Here is a 21,503-nt window from a genome sequence, read left to right on the forward strand (position 1 = left end):
CCCACCCCATAAGTAAAACTTTTGACTGTGTTTTGAAACCCCAGACCCTTGTATGGGAATCAGCTGGACTGTGGATTTCTGAAGTGGATGGTTGATCTACTCTGGGACATGATCCTCTCAGATCAGATCAGGCACATCTGCTTTGGAATCAGAAAAGGGTAGACTTCTCTTGTGTACACTGATGATGGCATATTATTAATCCTCCAGCTTCTCTTTCTCCCACATCCTTGATTCTGGAATGAAATGATCTAAATGTGTGATATTTTAGTGTATTTTTGGTTTCTATGGAAGCCGCCCAGAGTGGCTGGGGAAACCCAGCTAGATGGGCGGGGTGCAAATAATAAATTATTATTATTATTATTATTATTATTATTATTATTATTATTATTATATTTAAATTGCCAGCCCCGCAAAGGTGCAAACATATTAGCCAAGTGCCAAAGTGTGCCTCCTGCAAAGTTATGCCATGAAGCCTGAAATGCCTGGTATCGCCTGTTTAAATGGGAGGCTGAGTTTCTCTGTCCAAAAATAGGTTGGAAGGATACTTCCACCTGCCAGTGTCGGCCCTGCAGTGGGCATTTCTGGCGCAGTGGGGCTGGTGATTCTCATGGTTGAGTTCTGCTCACAGGCTTCCCATTCTGCATCTGGTTGGCGGATGTCAGAAGAGGATGTTAGACCTGATGGGCTGCTTTTGGCCTCATCCAGGTTCTTTTTATCCTCTACTTCCACTGCCTCACAATATTAGTTGCTGGTGATCTTGCGGTGAGTAATACAAGGGGCTTGGAATTTCACAGGAAGTGAGGAACGTGCTGTGTGGGTGGGTGAATTTCAGTTCAGTTTGCGATTTAACATGGACCCACCTAAACCTTCCTTTCCAAAACAGCCCCATTCTTCGCTTTAGTTGTGTCGGCACTCAACCACCCATGTTTGCCGTTAGTTGGAACATTACCAATAACCGTGTGTGTGTGTTTATCTGTCTGACGCTTAGAAAGATCCAGCCACTCTTCCCCTCCTTCATCTTGTTCCTTTCCAGTGCAGCCAACCGCATGTACTCCCAGGAGGCCCAAATATGCAGCTCTCATTAACTGAGAACTGCCGACTTAATTAACAGACACGGTTTGTGAAGGAGGAAAAGGTCTTATGACATTAGAGGGAGCTGAGTGGGACAGGAAGCTTTTTTAGGCTCCTTGATCTTCCTGAAAAATACTCCACCACCTCCACCCCTACCCCCGGTTAACTCAGATTTTCTAGGTGCTGCTTTTACAGTACAAAACCTGAAACCATTTCGGCCACAAGTTGAAAGGAAAAGACAGAGGTGTGTCCATCCCTCTTTGGCCTCCGAGCTGCAAAGTGGGTGGGGCTGCTCCTTCCACACCATAACGGCTGTGACCAGGTGTTTCTGCTCAGCCTGCTCTCTACCATTGATGGACAACTTGCCCATTAAGCATAAGGAAGAACATTCTGGCAGCAAGAGCTGTTTGACAGTGGAATGGGCAGCCTCAGAAGGTGCTGGCTCTCCTATGTTGGAGACTGGATTCTGTGGTATCCTCAGGGCCCCTTGACAACCCCCTTCTTAGGGTCCTTTGTCTTTAAAATTTGGACCAGACGTCTCATGAAAAGGGAGACAGCCTTCCCTAAAGAAGGACACATGGCCACTTTGTATTAGGATGTCATGTGAACAGAAAGTCTTCAGAGGGAGTGGTGATGTTCCACCTCAGCTCTGGAATTCCCAAGTGGGGAGAGGGGTGTTGCTCTTGTCCAGGTCTTGTTTGAGGGCTTCCTTTTGGGGTATCTGTTTGGCCACTGTGGATACTGGTGTAGATGGGCCTTTGGCCTGATCCAGCAGAGCCCAGCTCTAGTACAACAAAAGTGGTCCATTTTGGGCAGCAGGTGGTGTTAGGAAGCCCCCGGGCAGGGTGTGAACACAACAGCCCTCCATCTGCGTTTGAAGCTGCTGGGAGACACTCCTTCTGGACGTTGTCGGATGCAAGGCACAGTGGTCGCTGTGACCTGCAAAACTGTAAATGAATACTCACAATAAATCTGATAACCTATTAAAGCTGCCACTAAACTCTTTCTGTCCCCCCCCCCCCTTGCAAGGAGCAGCCCTCTGGAAGCAATTGATCCCTAGTAAGGTCACAGAGCACTTATTTCTGAGGGGAAAATCGCAGCGCTGAAGGCTTGTACCTGACTACATAGACTCATAGAATTGTAGAGTAGGAAGGGACCCGAGGGTCATCACCCTGCAATACACGAATTCTGCCCATTGCCACTCCTGGGTGGTCTCGAACCACCAACCTTCTGGTTAACAGCTAGACTCACTGACCCATTGCACCACATTGAGAGCAGGACTTTGTTTACAAGGTGTTAATCTACTTTTCACCAGAACAAGTAAGAGGTTTCATCTCAGCTATATTCTCCCCTTCTAGATTCCTTGAAGGAAATAAGAGCAGAGCTTTTGCCACCTATCTCTGAATATCAAGGATGGAGGACAGTGGAATAGGGGAAGTGCGTGCTTGCAGCATGCCGTGTTCATCAGCTTCCCGGAGCCCTTTGGCTGTCCCCTGGCGGGAACAGACAACTGGGCAGAGATGAACTTCTTTTTTTGGAAGCGAATGGCTTGGTCTCAAGTGGACTGCAGGTTGCAAGATTAACAGATTGCCTTGGTTGGGGGGGGGCAGAAAATGCAGCTCCCTGATTTGAGGAACCATCAACCTTCTTTACCAATGAAACAGCCTCTCCGTAGCTGTGAAGTGGATTCCAATTGGCAGAGTAACATGTGTGTCCCCCCTCCTTCCCCAGGAATGCCAGCACTGTTGCTATGGCAGCATCTTGAAAACTGCCCTCTTTGTAGTTTAACCCCCTCCCGCCTTTCAAACTGCTGGGCTGGGATTTTTTTCCAGTTTTTTTTTTTTCCTTTTCGTTTTAACCTGCCAGGACTTTCTCTCTCTGAAAACAGCAGTGCTGCATGATGTGATTAAATGAAATTTAACGTAACACAAGAAGCAAGGATGCCCACCAGCTTAGATGGTTTTAGAAGAGGGTTGCACAAATTCATGGAGGAGGAGAGGGCTGTCAAAGGCTATTTAGCAGCAGCTTCATGCCTCACAGCCTGGGATCACCGCTCATTCCTCCTGCCTCCACGCTAGCGGCAGCAGGAGCAATGGTAGCAGCATGGTACCCTGGTACCTCATGCGAGTGTCAGTGCTCCCCAGGTGTGGGGCTGATTCTAAGGCTGGGCGATGTATCTTGGCTGCTTCTCCTCACCTTATTTCCTCCTTTCTCCTTATTTCAGACATCATGATGTCCTGCTATATCACCGTGTTTAGCTGGTTGAAATCTTGATATTGTCCAGCCCTAGTTGCAGACTCTTCTCCCTTGGAGGTTTTTGAGCAGATGATGGATAGCCGTCCATGTGGTTTATGATTTAGTTGTATTTCTTGCATTGCAGGGGGTTGGAATAGATGACCCCTGGGGTTCCTGCCAACTCTGCCATTCTATAATTCTAACCTGGATGGCATTAGAAGAGGATTAGACACAATTCATGGAGGAGCAGGCTATAGATGGCTATGATAGCTCTGCTCTGCTCTCTGCAGTTGGAGGCAGCAATTCTTCTGAATACCAGTTGTGAATACCTGTTGGGGGCTTCCAATAATCATGTGGTTGGCCGCTCTGAGAACTAGCTGCTGGACTAGATGGGCTCCCTTTAGCTTGATCCAGCAGGCTCTTCTTCTGTTCTTATGCTTGGTCAAGAAATTGACCCTTGAAGTTTAGCAATGTTATAGTTTAGCAAGGTGGCCACTTCTCCCGTTATGCAAGACAGGGTTTCACTTTACACTGGAGAGAGATCTCTTGCCTGCAGTGACTCCACTTGCTCTGAAATGTTCTTGTTCCAAAACTCATCCTCTTCGCAAGTGTTACGTTTATGCAAGATTCATGCACCGGTTTTCTCAGTAGGCCTTACTTATTTTCTGCGAATCGGAGGAAGTGGTTTATTTCATAAGCAGCCGCTTTTCAGATGGCTTTAAGAACAAGAAATACTCAAGAAATACTTGCCCCTCTCCTCTCAAGCAAACCAGCATGCAACTTCATCTTTTGACACCAGCTTTATAGTCTAGTGAAAAACAGTGTCATATCAGACAACCGGAATCAACTCTCTCTCTCTTGATTAAGCAGTGTAATATGTAGGACACTGCTGCTCAGATCACCCTAGGTCAGAAGTGAGGAGCCTCTGACCCTCCAGATGTTTGCTGTACTACAATTCCCATCGTCACTAACCATTGACTACAACTCCCAGCATCCCGGGCTGTTGGCTGCAACTCTCAGCATCCTTGACTATTGTTCTGAGGCTGGTGGGAGCTGGAATCCAGCAAAATATGGAGGAACAGGTTCTCACAACCCTCGTCTAGAACAAAGACTTAGATAAGGCTCAATATGCAGTAACTAACCAATAATGCTTGTTTTGTTTTTAGGCAGGGCTATGCCACGTGGGTGGCGCTGTGGTCTAAACCACTGAGCCCTAGGGCTTGCTGATCAGAAGGTCGGCGGTTCGAATCCCCGTGACGGGGTGAGCTCCCGTTGCTCGGTCCCTGCTCCTGCCAACCTAGCAGTTTGAAAGCACGTCAAAGTGCAAGTAGAAAAATAGGTACCACTCCGGTGGGAAGGTAAACAGTGTTTCCGTGTGCTGCTCTGGTTCACCAGAAGCGGCTTAGTCATGACCCAGAAGCTGTACGCCGACTCCCTCAGCCAATAAAGTGAGATGAGCGCCACAACCCCAGAGTCGTCTGCGACTAGACTTAATGGTCAGGGGTCCCTTTACCTTTACCTATGCCAAATGTTCTCCAGTTTCAATTTTAGGGTTGGAAATAAAGATTTCAGCAAGTTATAATTTCCCCCTCAAAAAGAGGTTGCACAGATGTTTAGCTTGCTTGATCCCAGATGTTATGTTACCCTCCCGCTCCCCAGGCCGTTCCTGGTACTTTGGTATAATTCTTTCCTAACTCTCCCACAGCATTCCACCCAGCAAAGCTGCTGCTTTCTCCTCCCTAGACCAGTCACATAGGTGATCCTAGCCAATTCAGGATCCCCAGTGCTCTGTTGCAAGAAGGAGCAGAGGCAGGAACCATGGTCGCAGGCCTCCCGGATTCATATAAGAAGTTCTTCTATTTGCAGGATTTATTTGAAGGATTTTGCAAACTAAACTTCCTTCTGCTGCAGAGAAAATAACTGGGGTCATTAAGAGAGTCAAGATGGCTTCCAGATGGTTCTGTGAACTCAAATAAAGAGATTCTTTTTAGGGAGTATTTCCTAAATTTTGAATGATGAAGCATGATTGGTTTTATGTGCACTTTGAAATTCGTGTCACACCACCAAACCTGGATGGGTTTTGAAAGGCAAATGAAGGCAGCCATGAACCTTCTGCTGTCAGCCCCATATTCTAAAACTCAAATCCCCCCCCAAAAAAAAGTGAGAAGAAGGGAATGTTGTTGGTTAGTATAGCTGACAATGTTTGTAAAATGTTTCCAGTGGTTTTGTCCCAGCCTGGATCTGTCTGAATGTTGCACGAGGGTTTGAGTTTCACATCCCTGGGAAGGTTAATTTCAGAGCACCGTGGAAACATTGAAAGAGATTGCACCAAGCTCTACTGCGGAATCATTTCCCCAAATGGCCTAGGGACTACTGATACTGAATGTTAAAAAGGGGATCTCAGCCACCACACTGGAGAAACTGAAAGAGGCTTTGCATGCGGAAGATCCAGGCTCAGCCTTAGGCATTTACAGGTAAAAGGATCTGGTAGCACCAAGGCTGGAAACTCTAGGCCTGGGGATCTGATGTGACCCTCTGGGAATGCCCCATAGCAACTTCCTTGAGTGTTTTGCCTGACTGGGGTGTCTCTTGCTTGCCTAGATGAAAGGTAGAGAGCAGGGTATGTGCAGAAACTGGCCTACAGTACAATGATAAAATGTGCATTCATTCATTCATTCATTATAAATATTGAATATTATTTCATCACATTTATATCCCGCTTCAAAGCAGTTTACTGAAAAACATTGAAATTATCAGCAAGATAAATTAACTATAATCTAAAGCTTTCGAATAAGGGACGCGGGTGGCGCTGTGGGTTAAAGCCTCAGCGCCTAGGGCTTGCTGATTGAAAGGTCGGCGGTTCGAATCCCCGCGGCGGGGTGCGCTCCCGTTGTTCGGTCCCAGCGCCTGCCAACCTAGCAGTTCGAAAGCACTCCCGGGTGCAAGTAGATAAATAGGGACCGCTTACTAGCGGGAAGGTAAACGGCGTTTCTGTGTGCAGCTCTGGCTCGCCAGAGCAGCGATGTCACGCTTGCCACGTGACCCGGAAGTGTCTCTGGACAGCGCTGGCCCTCGGCCTCTTAAGTGAGATGGGCGCACAACCCTAGAGTCTGTCAAGACTGGCCCGTACGGGCAGGGGTACCTTTACCTTTACCTTTAAAGCTTTCGAAAAGTTAAAATAACAATAGACTAAAACAGATAAAAATTCGCAGCAGCTTTCTAAACATAGGCTTGTCTAAACACAAAATGTTTTAGCAATTGTTGAAAAGAGCAAAGTGAAGGCGGCTGTCTGCTATCAATAGGCACAGAGTTTAAGGCGCTGCCACAGTGAAGTACTGTAGTGCTTTCTTACAAATGAAGTATGGAGATTTGTTGCCACACCGACTTTCATCTCTGGTCCCACCCAGCACTGGGTAACTAGCAGTGGGAAAGACCAGGATAATTGCTGCTGGTCAGAGCAGCCGATATTAGTGTAGATCAGCAGAATACTTTGAGTTGTAGGGCAGTTTCCTGTGTATCTTTTCTCAAAAAGGTATGTATATTAGGCAAAACAGTGTACAAGCCTTAGATGGATTTAGAATGCAGGATGCTTGATTGAAAGGCGAGCAGTATTTTGAGACTTGAGTAAATAATGCCTGGAATCCAAGTGCAGTCTCTGAAGAAGTGGGGGGGTTGAAAAGAGGGCAGCTGAGATCACTTGTTTAGACTGAAGAGTTTTCTGCGTGAGAGATCATGCTAGAGGTCTCTCTGAATTTTTTCATTCCATAAGGAAGCATGATGGTTCACAGGAAGTGCTGCACAGGAAAAGGTGGTGTCACTTGTGCTTTGGAAGCAATGCAGCTACATATTTAGAAAGGATACCCTCGGATTAATTGTTATCCATGCCACTATGCATCTTCTTTATATTGCACTTGTGGCATCAAATCTGATTGGCTGCAGTGATACAAAATGTTCAGCAAATGCTACCAGAATGTTTGCAGTGCAGCTTCTGCAAGGGGAGAGGCAGTTGGCACTTTGGCTGGGATTAAAATCTTGCAGAGTCCCCAAGGGACAGGAGTTCTTGTTTATTTTTTTACCTCCTGGGAACAGCTTTAGTATTAGTGAGAAATTCTAGGAGGTAGGGAAGCCATGGGGCAAGGAGCCTGATGAAGAATAAACTTAAGAGTGTGGAGTAGGCAGCAGACTGATATTTCTCACTGAGGTGATGTATTTGTGTCTATGCTATATTACTCCAGATGTGGCTCACATGTCTGAATGTTCCTCCATTAAAACACACAAATCCCTGCACAGAGAAAATATGAGAGAGAAGTCCAGGCCTAAAGTTCTTTTTGCTGACAGGCTAGCTTTCTATGTGCAGGGATTTTTATGTTTAGATTGAAAGTGCATTCAGACAACTCCAACTACAGCCTGAAGTGGTGGTGAAACAGGATAACCACAGTTTCCAGGGGCTTGGAGCTCATCTTCGTAGACACAATATGGTGCATCATATGAACATAAGAAGACTCTGCTGGATCTGGCCAAAGGAGGCCCATGTAGTGCAGCATCCTATTCTCACAGTGGCCAGCTTGATATACCATGGGAAGCTAGAAGGGGGACTCAAGCATTAGAGCCCCTTCTCTTCCTGTGGTTTCCAGCAATTGCTACTCAGAAGCATGGCTGCCTCTGATTGTGGAGCCAGAGCATAGCCATTCTAGCTAGGAGCCATTGAGAGCCGTAAAGATAAAGGGACCCCTGACCAGTAGGCCCAGTCGTGACCGACTCTGGGGTTGTGGCGCTCATCTCGCTTTATTGGCCGAGGGAGTCGGCGTACAGCTGACGGGTCATGTGGCCAGCATGACAAAGCCGCTTCTGGCGAACCAGAGCAGCGCACGGAAATACCGTTTACCTTCGCGCTGGAGCGGTACCTATTTATCTACTTGCACTTTGACATGCTTTCAAACTGCTAGGTTGGCAGGAGCAGGGACCGAGCAATGGGAGCTCACCCCGTCACGGGGATTCGAACCGCCGACCTTCTGATTGGCAAGTCCTAGGCTCTCTAGTTTAACCCACAGCGCCACCCGCATCCCTATTGATAGCCATATCCTCCACAAATTTGACAAGTCCTCTTTTAAAGCCATCTACATTGGTGGCCATCAATGCCTCCTGCAGGAGCGAGTTCCATACTTTATGAACTCTGTGTGTGGGGGGGGGGGGAATTCCACTTCATCTGTCCTCAATCTTAAAAGATGAGTTATAGTGTCAGGAGAGAGAGAGGAAAACTTTTCTCTATCTGCTTTCCCAATGCCTCACATCATTTTATGAGCTTATATCATGCTGCCCTTTACTCACCTTTCACTAAACCTTAAAGTCCCAAACACTGCAGTCTTTTCTCATGGGAGACTCTTTCCATCCCTCCCAAAATTAATCCCCTAAAGTTTTTTATTTTGCCACCAGCCATCAGTTTTGTGATTTTTAGTGCATCCCTCCCCCTCTTGCTGGCCACAAAGACCGGAGGGGGGGAGGAGAATTTGTGGGTGACTATGAGGTCTGCTCTCCCCCACCTGATCTGCTCTTCCTCTCAGTTTGAGAAACTTTATAAGAAGCATCCGCCTTGCAGCTTCCTCTGAAAGCAGGGAGAGGCTGTGAGTCACACCAGTTACCTTCGTCTCACATAGGGATATATCTTCATCACTTACAGGTCATGGTTACTCATGAGATTCCCTGAGAAAGAGGGAGAGAAATTGCTGAAACGTTTGTTAGGATAGCTGGTGCTCATGGTTATTGGCATTGCACCAAAGCCAGAGATTGCACTGCAATCCTAAAAGCACTTACTCAACAGTAAAGCTGTGATCCTGTATATAGGCTCAACTGGAGGCAAGCTGCATTGAGCTCAACCGAACATCCTTCTGTGCTAGGCATGTACAGAATCGTTCTTGTAAGTCAAACAGTGGGGATTGCATCTAAGATGGGACTGGACCCCAGACAGAGTGTTTATTGGTGATTTCCTTCTTAATGACTGAAAATAAGAATGTCAATTGTGATTTGCACCAAGGCTCATAATGAATTCACTTTCCTTTTCTTTTTTGCTCTGCAGGATCAATTTGACAACCTTGAAAAACACACCCAGTGGGGGATCGACGTTCTGGAAAAGTACATCAAATTTGTGAAAGAGAGGACGGAGATAGAGATCAACTATGCAAAGCAACTTAGGTGAGTCTGTTTGCCAGTTTTGGAAGATTGTTTCATTTCTAGGTTTGGTCATAGGCTATCCTTTTAAAGGTAATTTTGGGTGGTAGCTATTTAGAACTTCAAATTATACTCAGAGTAGACCCATTAATATGAATGTATCTGTATTAGTTACATCCCCTAGTTTTTATGGGTTGTAAAAAAAAAAAAAAAAAACCCTTAAGGATCCCACAAGCATGCTGGTTGCATTCCTCTTAGTAAGGGGTCAGCAAACTTTTTCAGCAAGGGACCAGTCCACTGTCCCTCAGACCTTGTGGGGGGCCAGACTATATTTTGGAAAAAATATGAACGAATTCCTATGCCCCACAAATAACCCAGAGATACATTTTAAATAAAAGGACACATTCTACTCATGTAGAAACACACTGATTCCCAGACCGTCCGCAGGCTGGATTTAGAAGGCGATTGGGCTAGATCCAGCCCCTGGGCCTTAGTTTGCCTACCCATGCTCTTACTCATGGTTAATTCTTCCATTGGCACTCAGAGAATTAAGTTTGCTAATACTATGTAAACAGGGATGGGAAATCTGTTGCCTACAGATGTTGTTGAACTACAACTCCTATCTTTCCTGACTGATGGTCATGCTGGTTGAGGATAATGGGGAGTCCAACTGTAGTCCATGCATTGGTAACTTCAAGACTGGATTGCTGCAGTGCGCTGTATGTGGGGCTGCCCATGGGCCCGGTTTGGAAGCTCCAGCCAGCAGGTGCAGAATGCAGGGGCCAAGCTGTTGATGGGGGCACCTCGCTGACAGCATTCAGCACCCTTGTTGAAGCATCTTGCACTGGCTGGCTGCCTACCCACCACCGAAACAGGTTCAGGGTCTTTGTAATAATTTACGAAGCCCATGACAACTTAAGTCCAGGGTACCGCCTGAACACATTCCTCTCTGAGCATGATCAGTGAGAGCATCACTGGTTGTTTCCTGAGTTGGCGAGGCTAATTTAACAGAAACGAGCATCTAAGCCTTTAGTGTCATTGGCCCTGCCCTGTGGAACTATCTGCCCACTGCAGATTATGCAGGCACCTTCTGTGCCAACCTTTTGAATGCCTGCTGATTTTTTTCCCCCTATTCCATCAGACCACTGCAGGCAGCTAAGAGTACATCTTTCCACAATAGTTTGCTGATTTCTGGCTTTAACTTCTTTTATATAGCTTTTATTATATGGCTTTGTGTTTAATTGTAGTAAAATGCTCTTGTGTGTTTGTGTGTGAATGAACCGCAGTATATAAATCTTTTTATAAATGAAACAAACAGATAAATGAGCAGAATACTGTGGGGCAAAGGGTCCTCATCCCATGGGTACGGGATGCCCTTTTGTGTGATCCAACAAAGTTATTCCTGTGCTACAGCCAATGCAGCCCTCTTGACCGCTGGTGACTGGTGTCCATTGAGACTTGGGCAGAAGGCAGGGAGCCCAGGCAGGAGCCAGAGCCAACTCATTCCCGTTTTGTCCCTCCACCCTCCTTCCTGCTGAGCTGTACAATGGACAGCACTAAGAGGGGAAGGTAAATGAAGCTGACAGGCAGGGCCACGACCCGCTGGACTAGTTGTAAGTAAGAAAGGCAGGTGGGTGGAAGCTGGCTGAGGGCAGACAGGTTGGTGGCACAGCCCTTTCTGTTTGTCCAAATGCATCAACTTCCACTGATCTCAGTCTCCTATGTGCACCAGCTATCCTCTCCAAGCAAGGCCTACTGTTATAAATCTTGTGGGCCTTTTTAAAAGCAGTTTTGAAACCCAAAAATGATCTTTGAGGGAGTTCTTTTTCCCCTGGTAACTTTAATCCCATGGCTAATCTTTCTCATACGCCTCCTAATCTCCTGTGTTTGAGGCAAAGGAGAAAGTAACCAGTCTTTTCTGTTCAAGGTGCATCTGACTGAGGAAAGTCCTGCAGGCTCAGAGTTAATAATAATAATAATAATAATAATAATAATAATAATTTTTATTTATACCCTGCCCTCCCCAGCAAAGGCTGGGCTCAGGGCGGCTAACAAGCAATAATAAAAACAAGTTGAATGAATACAACTTAAAAACAAGATTAAAATACAACATTAAAATATTGAAACATTAAAATATTAAAATGAAGCCTCATCACAGGAGGAGAAAGGAAAAAGAAAAAAGAAAGAGGGGAGGGAATCAAATTGGCTCCGAGCCAAAGACCAGGCGGAACAACTCTGTCTTACAGGCCCTGTGGAAAGAAATCAGATCCTTCAGGGCCCTGGTCTCATGAGAAAGAGTGTTCCACCAAGCTGGAGCCAGTGTTGAAAAGGCCCTGGCTCTGGTTGAAGCTAATCTAACTTCCTTAGGGCCCGGGACCACTAGGGTGTTGCTATTTATGGACCTTGAGGCTCTCCATGGGCCATACCGGGAGAGGCGGTCCCGGAGGTACGAGTTAGTGGAGAGCAGTGTGGAAACTGCAACAAAAAGTTGCAGTATACTTTCGCCTCTTCGAAAGAGCACCCCTCAGGGTTCTTGCCCGCTTAGGAAGGGACTGTGGTGCAGTGATGAAGTGCATGCTTTGCACGCAGGAAGCCTCTGGTTCTGTTCCCAGCATGTCCAATAAGTTAGGTCTGGATGAGGGCCCCCCCCCCTGCAGTCTGAAGTCCTGCAGAGCCACAGCAGTCAATGATACTGAGATAGATGGACCCAGTGGTCAGATTCAAATAATTTAGCTTAAATCAGACCCATGAGGTCTAGGATCTTAACTTTATTTCTAGGGGGAAAGGACTGTTGCTCTGTAGCAGAGCAAATGCTTTGCATACAGAAGGTTCCAAGTTCAACCCCTGACCTCTCCACAAAGTGCTGAGAATGTGCTATTAATATTACCATTGCATTTTACTACTACTACTACTACCACTACTATTAATATATTTATACCCGGTCTGTTGTGGCCTATATCGGAGATAAAACTTGACAGAAATTCAGGAGGCGGGGAGCCATCTTCAGACACAGCTGTCACCTTGCAGCTGAAATCTCTGCAGTTATATGTTCCATCGTTAGGCTCAGGTGCCTCTCTTCAGGGGAATGACCTTGCTGTTCTTCCAACTTGTCCCCATTTAGCAAGGAGCACCATAAAGCACAGCTTGGTCTCCTTGCGTGTTGGGAACAAGGTGAAAGCAAATGTGTTACATATTTATCAGACGAGATGAATTCCTGAAGGTTTAGAGCTGTGAGTGCCTAACAGTGATCACAGGCGGGGAGTGCCGGTAGAAAGGGGACTGAACGTGGGACCACTGAGAAAATAAGAGGTTTGCAGGAGTACGTTTTAAAAATAATTAACATTTAAGGGGGCACTGTGTCAAAAAGCAACATGGAATGTTGACTTTTTGTAAGGCAGGATGGCTTGGAGTCTCCTAGAAGAAGACATAGCTAGCTGGCTGGCTGGAACCCTGATCAGGAGCACCTCTGTTTAATAAGTGAGGACACGCTGCAACATTTTCCTGCTAACTCATGCCTTATGGCACATAATAGTCAGGCAGAACCTCCATTTTCAGCCGTTGTATACATCTGTCCAACAGGTGCAGAAAAAAGGAACAGGAGAGAGGACTTCCGGTCTTGTTTGTTGGCTTTCCAGAGGCATATATTGGAAGCAGGAGGCTGGATTAAGCTGGTCCTGAAATCATAGAGCCGGGAGGGACCCAAAGGGTGATCAAATCCTACCCCCTGTAATGCAGAAATTGCAGGTTCTCTTCATCTGTCTTAGCATGTGGCCAATTTGGGGGGAAATGTTCCTTTCCATCTAGGGGTAAACAAACCTGTAAATTTCAATTTCCCTCAGTATCTCACTCCTCCACCCCACAGCCCCACTCGGTTTCAGTTCTGCACGTGTCTCCAGCAATTTGCAAAAAATCCCTGTGAAGATTCCACAGTGTCTTAGTGTATGAATTTCTCTTAATAAATGCATTCATGTATGCACATCTTTGACCAGTACACACCAATATTACATATGATTGCTTAGGCAAGAGGCAGTGTTGCGTAGCGGTTACGATGTCAGACTAGGACCTGAGAAGGACCAGGTTTCAAATCCTCCACTCAGCCATGAAGCTCACTGGGTGTGACCAGTCACTGCCATTCAGTCCAACCTTCCTCACAGGGTTGTTTTGAGGATTAAAAGAGAAAAGGCAGATAATCATGTTTGCCACCTTGGGTTCCTTGGATATTGGATGCAAATACAATATAACTAAATAGTTTGGTGTAGTGGTTAGAGTGTTGGTCTGGAACTAGGGAGGCCTGGGTTCAAGTCCTCACTTGGCCACGAAGCTCACAGAGTGACCTTGGACCAGTGTCTGTCTCTCAGCCCTGCATGGTCCTTGTGGGGATTAAATGGGGGGGGGGGGAGAGAACCATGCACATCACCTTGAGCTCCTTGGAGAAAAATATGTTCTATAAGTGCAATAAATAAATAAAAACAATGCAATGCGTTTTTGCTTGTCATTTCATGAGCGCATCCTTTTTAATGCAAGCTCTGCCCTAATGTACCATATTTTGTACACTTTGTCTGGAGAGCCACACTACAGAATTCAGTGCAGGGCGGATTTTGAAGTATCATTGTGTTTTGGTTCGTAGGTCAGTTTGAGAAGCACAGATCGGGTAGCTTCTCATTAAAATGCAAAGGAAATAGGATTTCTCTCCCGTTTCGTACCTTCAGCATGACAGCGGCCAGATAATAAGCAGATGAAAATGTGTTCCTGAGGCATCTCCTGGGCATCAGCAGGGAGACGTGCGCACGTGTTTTTGTGCATTCTGGATTTGGGCACCCATCTCACTGGCATTCTCTCTGTGCTCCAGGAGAATTCTCAGGCATATCCGACTTCTTTCCGGAGTGATCTGGCGAGAATGAGGAGAGTCAGCCAAGCAGAACATCGGCCATGCAGGCCTTGAAATCCCTGAAGGGGGTGGGGGTGGGGGGACAAGACCATGTTAGCTCTCCATCTCAGATGCAGCTGCTCCAAACTCAGTTGTGGAGAGGGAGGGAGGCAGCCGCAGATTTCACCATGGGCAAGATGCTGATGAAGGATGGGTTGGGGTGGCATACATCTGCATGGAACAAACAGAGGTGGGGTAGGGAACATAAACGGGACCCACTTGACCCACACACCAGAAGAATAACAATTCTGCATTTGGGGTTGCAGATTCCTGCAGCCTCTATAAATTTACGTGAATGGCACCGGTTTGCATGACTTCTGTTTTGAGGATAACTAGGGATGGGAGATAAATTAAATCTGGCTTTCATTTAAAGGCGAACCTGCATATAATTTGCACTTTCCAAAACAATACGTGAAGTGAAATACAGCCATACCCTTGAGATTCACATAGGAAGCTACCTTATACTGTGTCAGACAGTTGGTCCATCTAGCTCAGTATTGTCTACCCTGACAGGCAGTGCCTCTCCTTGGTTTTAGACAGGAGTCTCTCCCAGCCCTACATGGAGACAGGACATTGAACATGGACATCCACTTGCATGCAAAGCAGAAGCTTGTACCTTCGAGGTATGGTGCTTCTGCATCCAAACTAAAATGAGATTCCGGTCCTCAGGATGCTAAAGAAAGTGGTGATTTAAGTAACGAGCCAGTGGTCCATCTAGCTATTTTTTGCACTGACTGGCAGTGACACTTCAGAGTTCCAGACAGCCCTACCTGGAGATGCCATTGGGAATTGAACCTACGACCTTCTTAACACAAGGCTCTGACACTGAGCTGCAGCCCCACCCTACCCCCTTTGCATTTCTCCAAATTCTGCAAGGTGGTTCTCCAGCCAAGCAGTGTATGCTAAGATATATGTAAAGTCTGCATATAATTACATATAATTAGTGAAAGTAGCATACTAATGTGCACTATATTGGGAGAAATTGCTTTGACCAGCTGAACACCCTTCCCAGTTCCTGGGAAGGTTACTCTTCCCTAAAGGAACTAATCATGTATTTGGTAGCAGGATCCAGTTTTATTATGTTTTTATATGTGTTGGAAGCTGCCCAGAGTGGCTAGGGCAACCCAGCTGGATGGGTGAGGAATTCTTCTTCTTCTTCTTCTTCTTCTTCTTCTTCTTCTTCTTCTTCTTCTTCTTCAAGGACTGTACATTAGGAAAAGCAGCATACAAATGTATTTATTAGGAGAAATTCATACTAAGATTCATGCAGATGAATTTTCACGAGACCTTCTTTGAAATAAGTAAATAAATTAGAAACCAATGTGGAAAAGTTGGCTGGAACTAAACTGGAAAATTGGGAGCCTGAAATGGACAGATATCCATAAGGATAACATTCTGCTATATTATTGTATTATATTATATTATATTATATTATATTATATTATATTATATTATATTATATTATATTATTATATTATATTATTTTATATTATATTCTCTCCTCTCTCTCTCTCTCTCTGTTATTTGTTTTGCTATACAGAGGAAAAGGCAAAGAGTTATGTAGAACACTGAAAGCTGCACATTTTTTTCTTTGGTATCTTACTTTTTACAGTATTCTAAATTGGCAAAACTTATACATCTGAAAAAGCAATTCAAAAGTTGCAAGTTAAAATCACGTGGCAGGTGGAATTACAAAATAACTGGAATTACAAAATGACTCAGTATAAGGTTGCTTCCTATATTCCTATGTGAATCTTCCCCCTCTGATTTTGTACCTTAGTTTCAAATTCTTAAGTGGTGTACTTTTAGTTATATTTTGGTCTGCAGTGTTTTGCCCATCCACTCCTCCAAATGTTGGAAGCAGAAGGAGGTTGAATTGGGTTTAATAAAAATGCATCTGTGGAAATTACTTGGACTTTCCCAGAATTCATTTGCTGTGATTTTGCCACAAGTTAGAGAGCCCAGAAAAAGGGGAGGGGAGTTTTGAAACAAAATTCTCTCCAGTGGAAAAACTTGTGATTTTGTTTGGATATCAGAAATCCTATTGCAAAAGGGGAAATAAAGAATACAAGAGATTTAGAAAGAAGGAAGCAATGCCAAAAAACTTGGTATTGACTTGCTGCAGTTTGGGGATAAAACAGACTTGTGAAAGTAAAACACAACAATGCAACAATTTTTTTTGTACTAAACTGCACAATAAATTCTCCTTTGGCCTCTGCTGTCATTCAAGTTCTTCTTTTAGAGTCTTGTGAAAAGAGAGCTTATTTATGAGCTATCCGGTCTGCATATTTATAAGGTTTGCATCAGTTTCTGGGAAAGTAGAGAGAGGTGGGAGAAAGCTCCTGTAACTTAGAAGGCGAATCTCTGTGCTGAGATTTGGCTGCAAGTTTTAACTTTTGTTGTCGCTTCATGTGTGCTTTTGTATTCAGGGATGCAAGGGGGGGGGGAATTTGGGTGAAATTTCAATTTAATGCAAGCCTACAAAATCTGGACTTCCTGCAATGATTTACAAACTGAAACACTGTAATCTTTCAAAATGCACCTTTCTCTGAGTTTTTCAATGTTGTTCTCCAACAAAAAAAGTGTACAAAAATGTGTATATTATGTGGAAGCATAATAACGTACAAAATGCATTAAAATGGGGAAAGTGTGTGTGCAAAATAAAAGAAAGATGCATGTACATTAGGAGAAATGTGTACTAATGATATAGAAAGGTTGCAAAGAAGTTTTAAATTGGAAAAAATGAGAAACAAGAGAGTAAACAAAATTTATTTTATTTATATCCAAGGAGCTCAAGGTGGTATAAAGATTCTCTCCCTCCTCCTTTGATACCTCCAACATCCCTGTGAGGTAGGTTAGGCTGAGAGACAGCAACTTGACCCAAAATCACCTAGTGAGCTTCATGGCTGAGTAGGAGCTAGAATCTGGGTCTTCCAGGTCCTACCAACACTCTAACCACACCATCACATGCTGACAGGTTTGCAAATCCTTGCAAATTGTGCCATGACCACGTTTGCATTCATGCAGCAGTTTATTCCATACCCCCAACATTTCCCTAACTGTTGATTTCCGCATTACAGTCATACCTCGGAAGTCGAACGGAATCCATTCTGGAAGTCCATTTGACTTCTGAAATGTTTGGAAACCAAGGCACAGCCTCCGATTGGTTCCCGATTGCACAGGCACACCGGAAACAATACCGGAAGCCATGCCAGATGTGTTCGGCTTCCCAAAAAAGTTCGAAAACTGGAACACTCACTTCTGGTTTTTGATCGTTCGGGAGCCAGAATGTTCGACTCCCAAGGCGTTCAGGAGTCGAGGTATGAGTGTATATCTGGGCTTTCCCACAATGTAAACTCCGCCTCCAGAAATCTAGTGGAATACAGCAGAATTTGGTGATCATTTCCATGTTAATTTCGGTGTGTGTGTATCTGTTTGCTGTCCCCTTAACCCAGAAAATCACAGGAGTCAACAGCAATACTGTTCTTTCCTGCCCTTTTTGTGTGTGGGGAGGTAGAATCATGGGGGGAACAGAAGCTGAAATCTGCAGGAAGGGCAGGGGAGCAGTGGCGTTGTTCAGTGACGTCTGTCGCTGTGTCACTCTGCGCCCACCAGTGTGTAAATGAAATTTAGTGTGATGTGCCACCATTCCGTAATGAAACAGGTACTGCAGTGTGAAAGGAACATTAGAAAATAGGACAGAAAATGGGATAATCAGGAAAATTAATGCAATATTTGCTACATCTGAATGCACCCTATATAGAGTACCCTCAGAACAGTTGAAGGGCAGCAGAATAGACTGGATAAAGAACTGAAGGTTTTTTGCCTCTACAAAATATTTATAACACTTGTTAGACTCACTCAGCATACACCTATTGGAATTGATTGGCATGACAGACTTAAGCACGTTAATTTCAGTGGCATAAAGTAGAGCTTAATTGGGTACAGCTGGTGGGTAGAAAATTCACTGGCAATCGCAAATTTCATTTTTATTTATTTTGCTTCTTTTTTAATTATTATTATTTTAGGAACCTTTCAAAGAAATACCAACCCAAAAAGAACTCCAAAGAAGAAGATGAGTACAAGTAAGTTTCCAACGAACCTGTGCATATTCAGCCTCTTTCTAGGGAGCAGCTGGTGATAGATAAATCGGTATTCAATTACATTAATTTGCCCACCACTTTCTGTTATGGCCCCGCCCAACCTTGGCATGCAGCCCCCAGAATGTTGCCCAGACGACAATGTGGCCCTTGGGCTGAAAAATGGTTCTGTCTGAATTCTGCCTTATGCTGAGTCACTCCATTGGCCCGCTCTTCCCCAACGGTACCTCAAGTTCTCAGAGACATGTCTTCCCGCTCTGGGAAATGTGCCAGTTACTGAATCTGGGACCTTCTGTCTGCAGAGTTCAATGTTCTGCCTACTGAACTGTAGACTCTCCACAACCCAACCCCATTTATAAATATCCTTTACGGTCCACACCGGCCGTTGTCTTTGCAGAGAACTCTGGAGAACTTGATTATCTCCAAGGGATAAAGGGCAATGTGTCTTTTAAATTTAATTATTTTTTTTCCTCCTCTCCTTTTAAATGAGTGGTTCGCCTTGCGTTGTTCTGTTTTTTTAGGTATTCTTCCTGCCAGGCCTTCTTAGCCACTTTGAATGAGATGAACGACTACGCAGGACAGCATGAGGTCGTTTCGGAGAACATGACCTCCCAGATCACTGCCGAACTGGCCCGCTACGTCCAGGAGTTGAAGCAGGAGAGGAAAATGGTAGATTCAATTTTCTTCAAATCCCTACCCCAATCCCCTCAATTTGTTTGCGGTCCCTTGCTTCCTGATATATGTACAGTGGTGCCTCGCAAGACGAAATTAATCCGTTCCGCGAGTCTCTTCGTCTAGCGGTTTTTTCGTCTTGCGAAGCAAGCACATTAGCGGATTAGCGCTATTAGCGGTTTAGCGGCTATTAGCGGCTATTAAAGGCTTAAGGGATTAGCGGATTAGCTGCTAAAAGGCTATTAGCAGCTTAGTGCCTTAGAAAAAGGGGGTGGGGAGCGGAAAAAAACCCCCAGGAATCGCAAGACATTTTCGTCTTGCGAAGCAAGCCCATAGAGAAATTCGTCCTGCGAAGCACCTCCAAAACGGAAAACCCTTTCGTCTAGCGGGTTTTCCGTCTTGCAAGGCATTCGTCTTGCGGGGCACCACTGTACTTAAGAGCAGGTGCAGGGAACCAGTGGCCCCCTGGATGCCACTGAACTACAGCTGCAGTCATACGTGACCATTGCCCATGCTTGCTGGAGCTGTTGGGAATCCCAACAGCTACCAGAGGGCTAAAACAGATCCCTGCCCCTGATTCAGAATGGTATCCCTTCCTGTCATGAAGGCCTAGGACAGGTAACAAGAAAACCCTGTACCCTCACTTGATGTAAGGCCCCTGACTGAAGCCAGGCCTGGTTTTTTGTGGCCCTCCAGAAGCTGGAGTCCTGCTGTTACTCACTGGGACGACTGAGGAATCCCTCCCTCTTTCATGTCATGTATGAGAGAGAGGGAGGGAGGGAGTGTAGTGCACAGAGAGAGGGGGTGGCGCGCAGTTGGGGGGTGCAGAGAAATGGGGGGTGCTAGATGGAACCGGCCCTGTGACTTGGCGCAAGGCTGCATACTCTGGCGGCTGGTGCCCACAGCAGCAGCAGCTGGTTTTACAAGGATGCTTAAAGGCTGTAAAGGACTTGCCTCGCCTGGCTTTGGCTGTGGCACTCGAGCTGGTGAATGCTAAAGCAAGCCGTGCTCTCTCTGCTCTTCCAATTCCCACCCCCACCCCCGCACCTTCCCACCCTGCTGCAGCCCTTTTGAGACATAGGCTCTCAGTTGTTCCTTTGCTGTAAGGCATAAATAATGCAGTGGCTCACGCCTTGAGGGCGCCGTGGGAGACAGAGGCTTTTGGTTATGATCTGGATCAGAGGGGGGTTGAGGCAATGAGTGGTTTCAGGTTTCCAGGCAGGATTCTCCTGCCTCTCCTTTCTTTCTTTTTCCTCCTCCTCCATGTAAACGTGCAATTAGCTCGCGGTAGGGTAAAAGGGATGATTACAGGCTGAAATAATAAACCAACTCCGCTACGTAATGCAATATGACACACATATTCTCTCTCAAGTAAACAGTGGCTGGCAGCCGGTAACGATCCAAGGAATCGGATTCTTAGCTGACTTGGATTCCAGTATTTGCCCATCAGTGATACCTTGCAAAGTCCACATTTTTGAATCATAGAATTGTGTATTTGGAAGGGTCACCCGTGGGTCATCCAGTCCACTTTCCATGCAATGCAGGAACCACAGCTAAAGAATCCTGAAAAGATAGCTATCCAACCTCCCTTCACAAACTTCCAATGGAGAAGAGTCCTTACCTTCAGAGGTCATAGAATCATAGAACTAGAGTTGGAAGGCACCCCCTAGCAGTCATCTAGTCCAATCCCTAGTAATGCGGGAACCAAAGCTATTTGTTATCTTCATCTGATTCCTCCTGGCTTCTGGGTGAAGCCAGAAAAGCAACTTTGAAAGGTTTGTGCACCTCTTAGTGGCTGGTTGGGACTGACACAGAGCCCAAATATGGATGGTGAGCACCAGGTGCATTCCCAAGGGTCAACATTTCAGTACCTTTCTCCAGGACAACAGCATCACACGATCCTGGGGACAGATCTCATTCTTCAGCAGCGACAACTGTTGGGGGTCAAACTGTGTACCGACTTCATCCGGAAAGTGAAGGCTCATAGAATGGAATGTTCTTCCGTTTCAAAATAATAAAAAAAATCCCCGCACATAGGAAGAGTAGCATCCCAGGCAGAAGTGGCATCTTGTTGGCCACTGGCCTCATCCAGTGGCCAGACTCTTATGTTCTTCTTGAAAGACTAGGACAATGGTGCAATGATGGGAATGGGTGTGTCCCCCCCCCAAAAAAAATTTTTTGTTGGACTCCAATTCCCATTGGCCCCAGCAAGTATGGTCAGTGGTTAGGAATAATGGGAGTTGTAGTCTAGCAACATCTGAAGGGCCATGCCTTTGCCTCTTCTGGGCTAGACTAAGACCAGAGGTTTGGAGGGCCAGACTCAAATGGTGTGA

General features: G+C 45.5%; 1 protein-coding gene across 25 annotated transcripts in view; it reads left to right on the forward strand.

Annotated features, from left to right (window-relative positions):
• The window catches only part of FNBP1 (formin binding protein 1), a 114,560-nt gene that overhangs the window by 30,195 nt on the left and 62,862 nt on the right, over positions 1–21,503 (forward strand). For all 25 annotated transcript variants that reach the window (XR_014507206.1, XR_014507207.1, XM_083423669.1 and 22 more), the window contains exons 2-4: positions 9,380–9,495; positions 18,427–18,483; positions 19,020–19,167. Coding sequence is in view for 23 of the 25 variants with exons in the window: in XM_083423669.1 (XP_083279795.1) it covers positions 9,380–9,495; positions 18,427–18,483; positions 19,020–19,167 (321 nt within the window). In the remaining 2 variants the exon portion in view is untranslated. The remainder of the gene's footprint in view (positions 1–9,379; positions 9,496–18,426; positions 18,484–19,019; positions 19,168–21,503) is intronic.

Source organism: Podarcis tiliguerta, assembly GCF_965153285.1.
Source record: "Podarcis tiliguerta genome assembly, chromosome: Z".
NCBI lineage: Eukaryota > Metazoa > Chordata > Lepidosauria > Squamata > Lacertidae > Podarcis > Podarcis tiliguerta.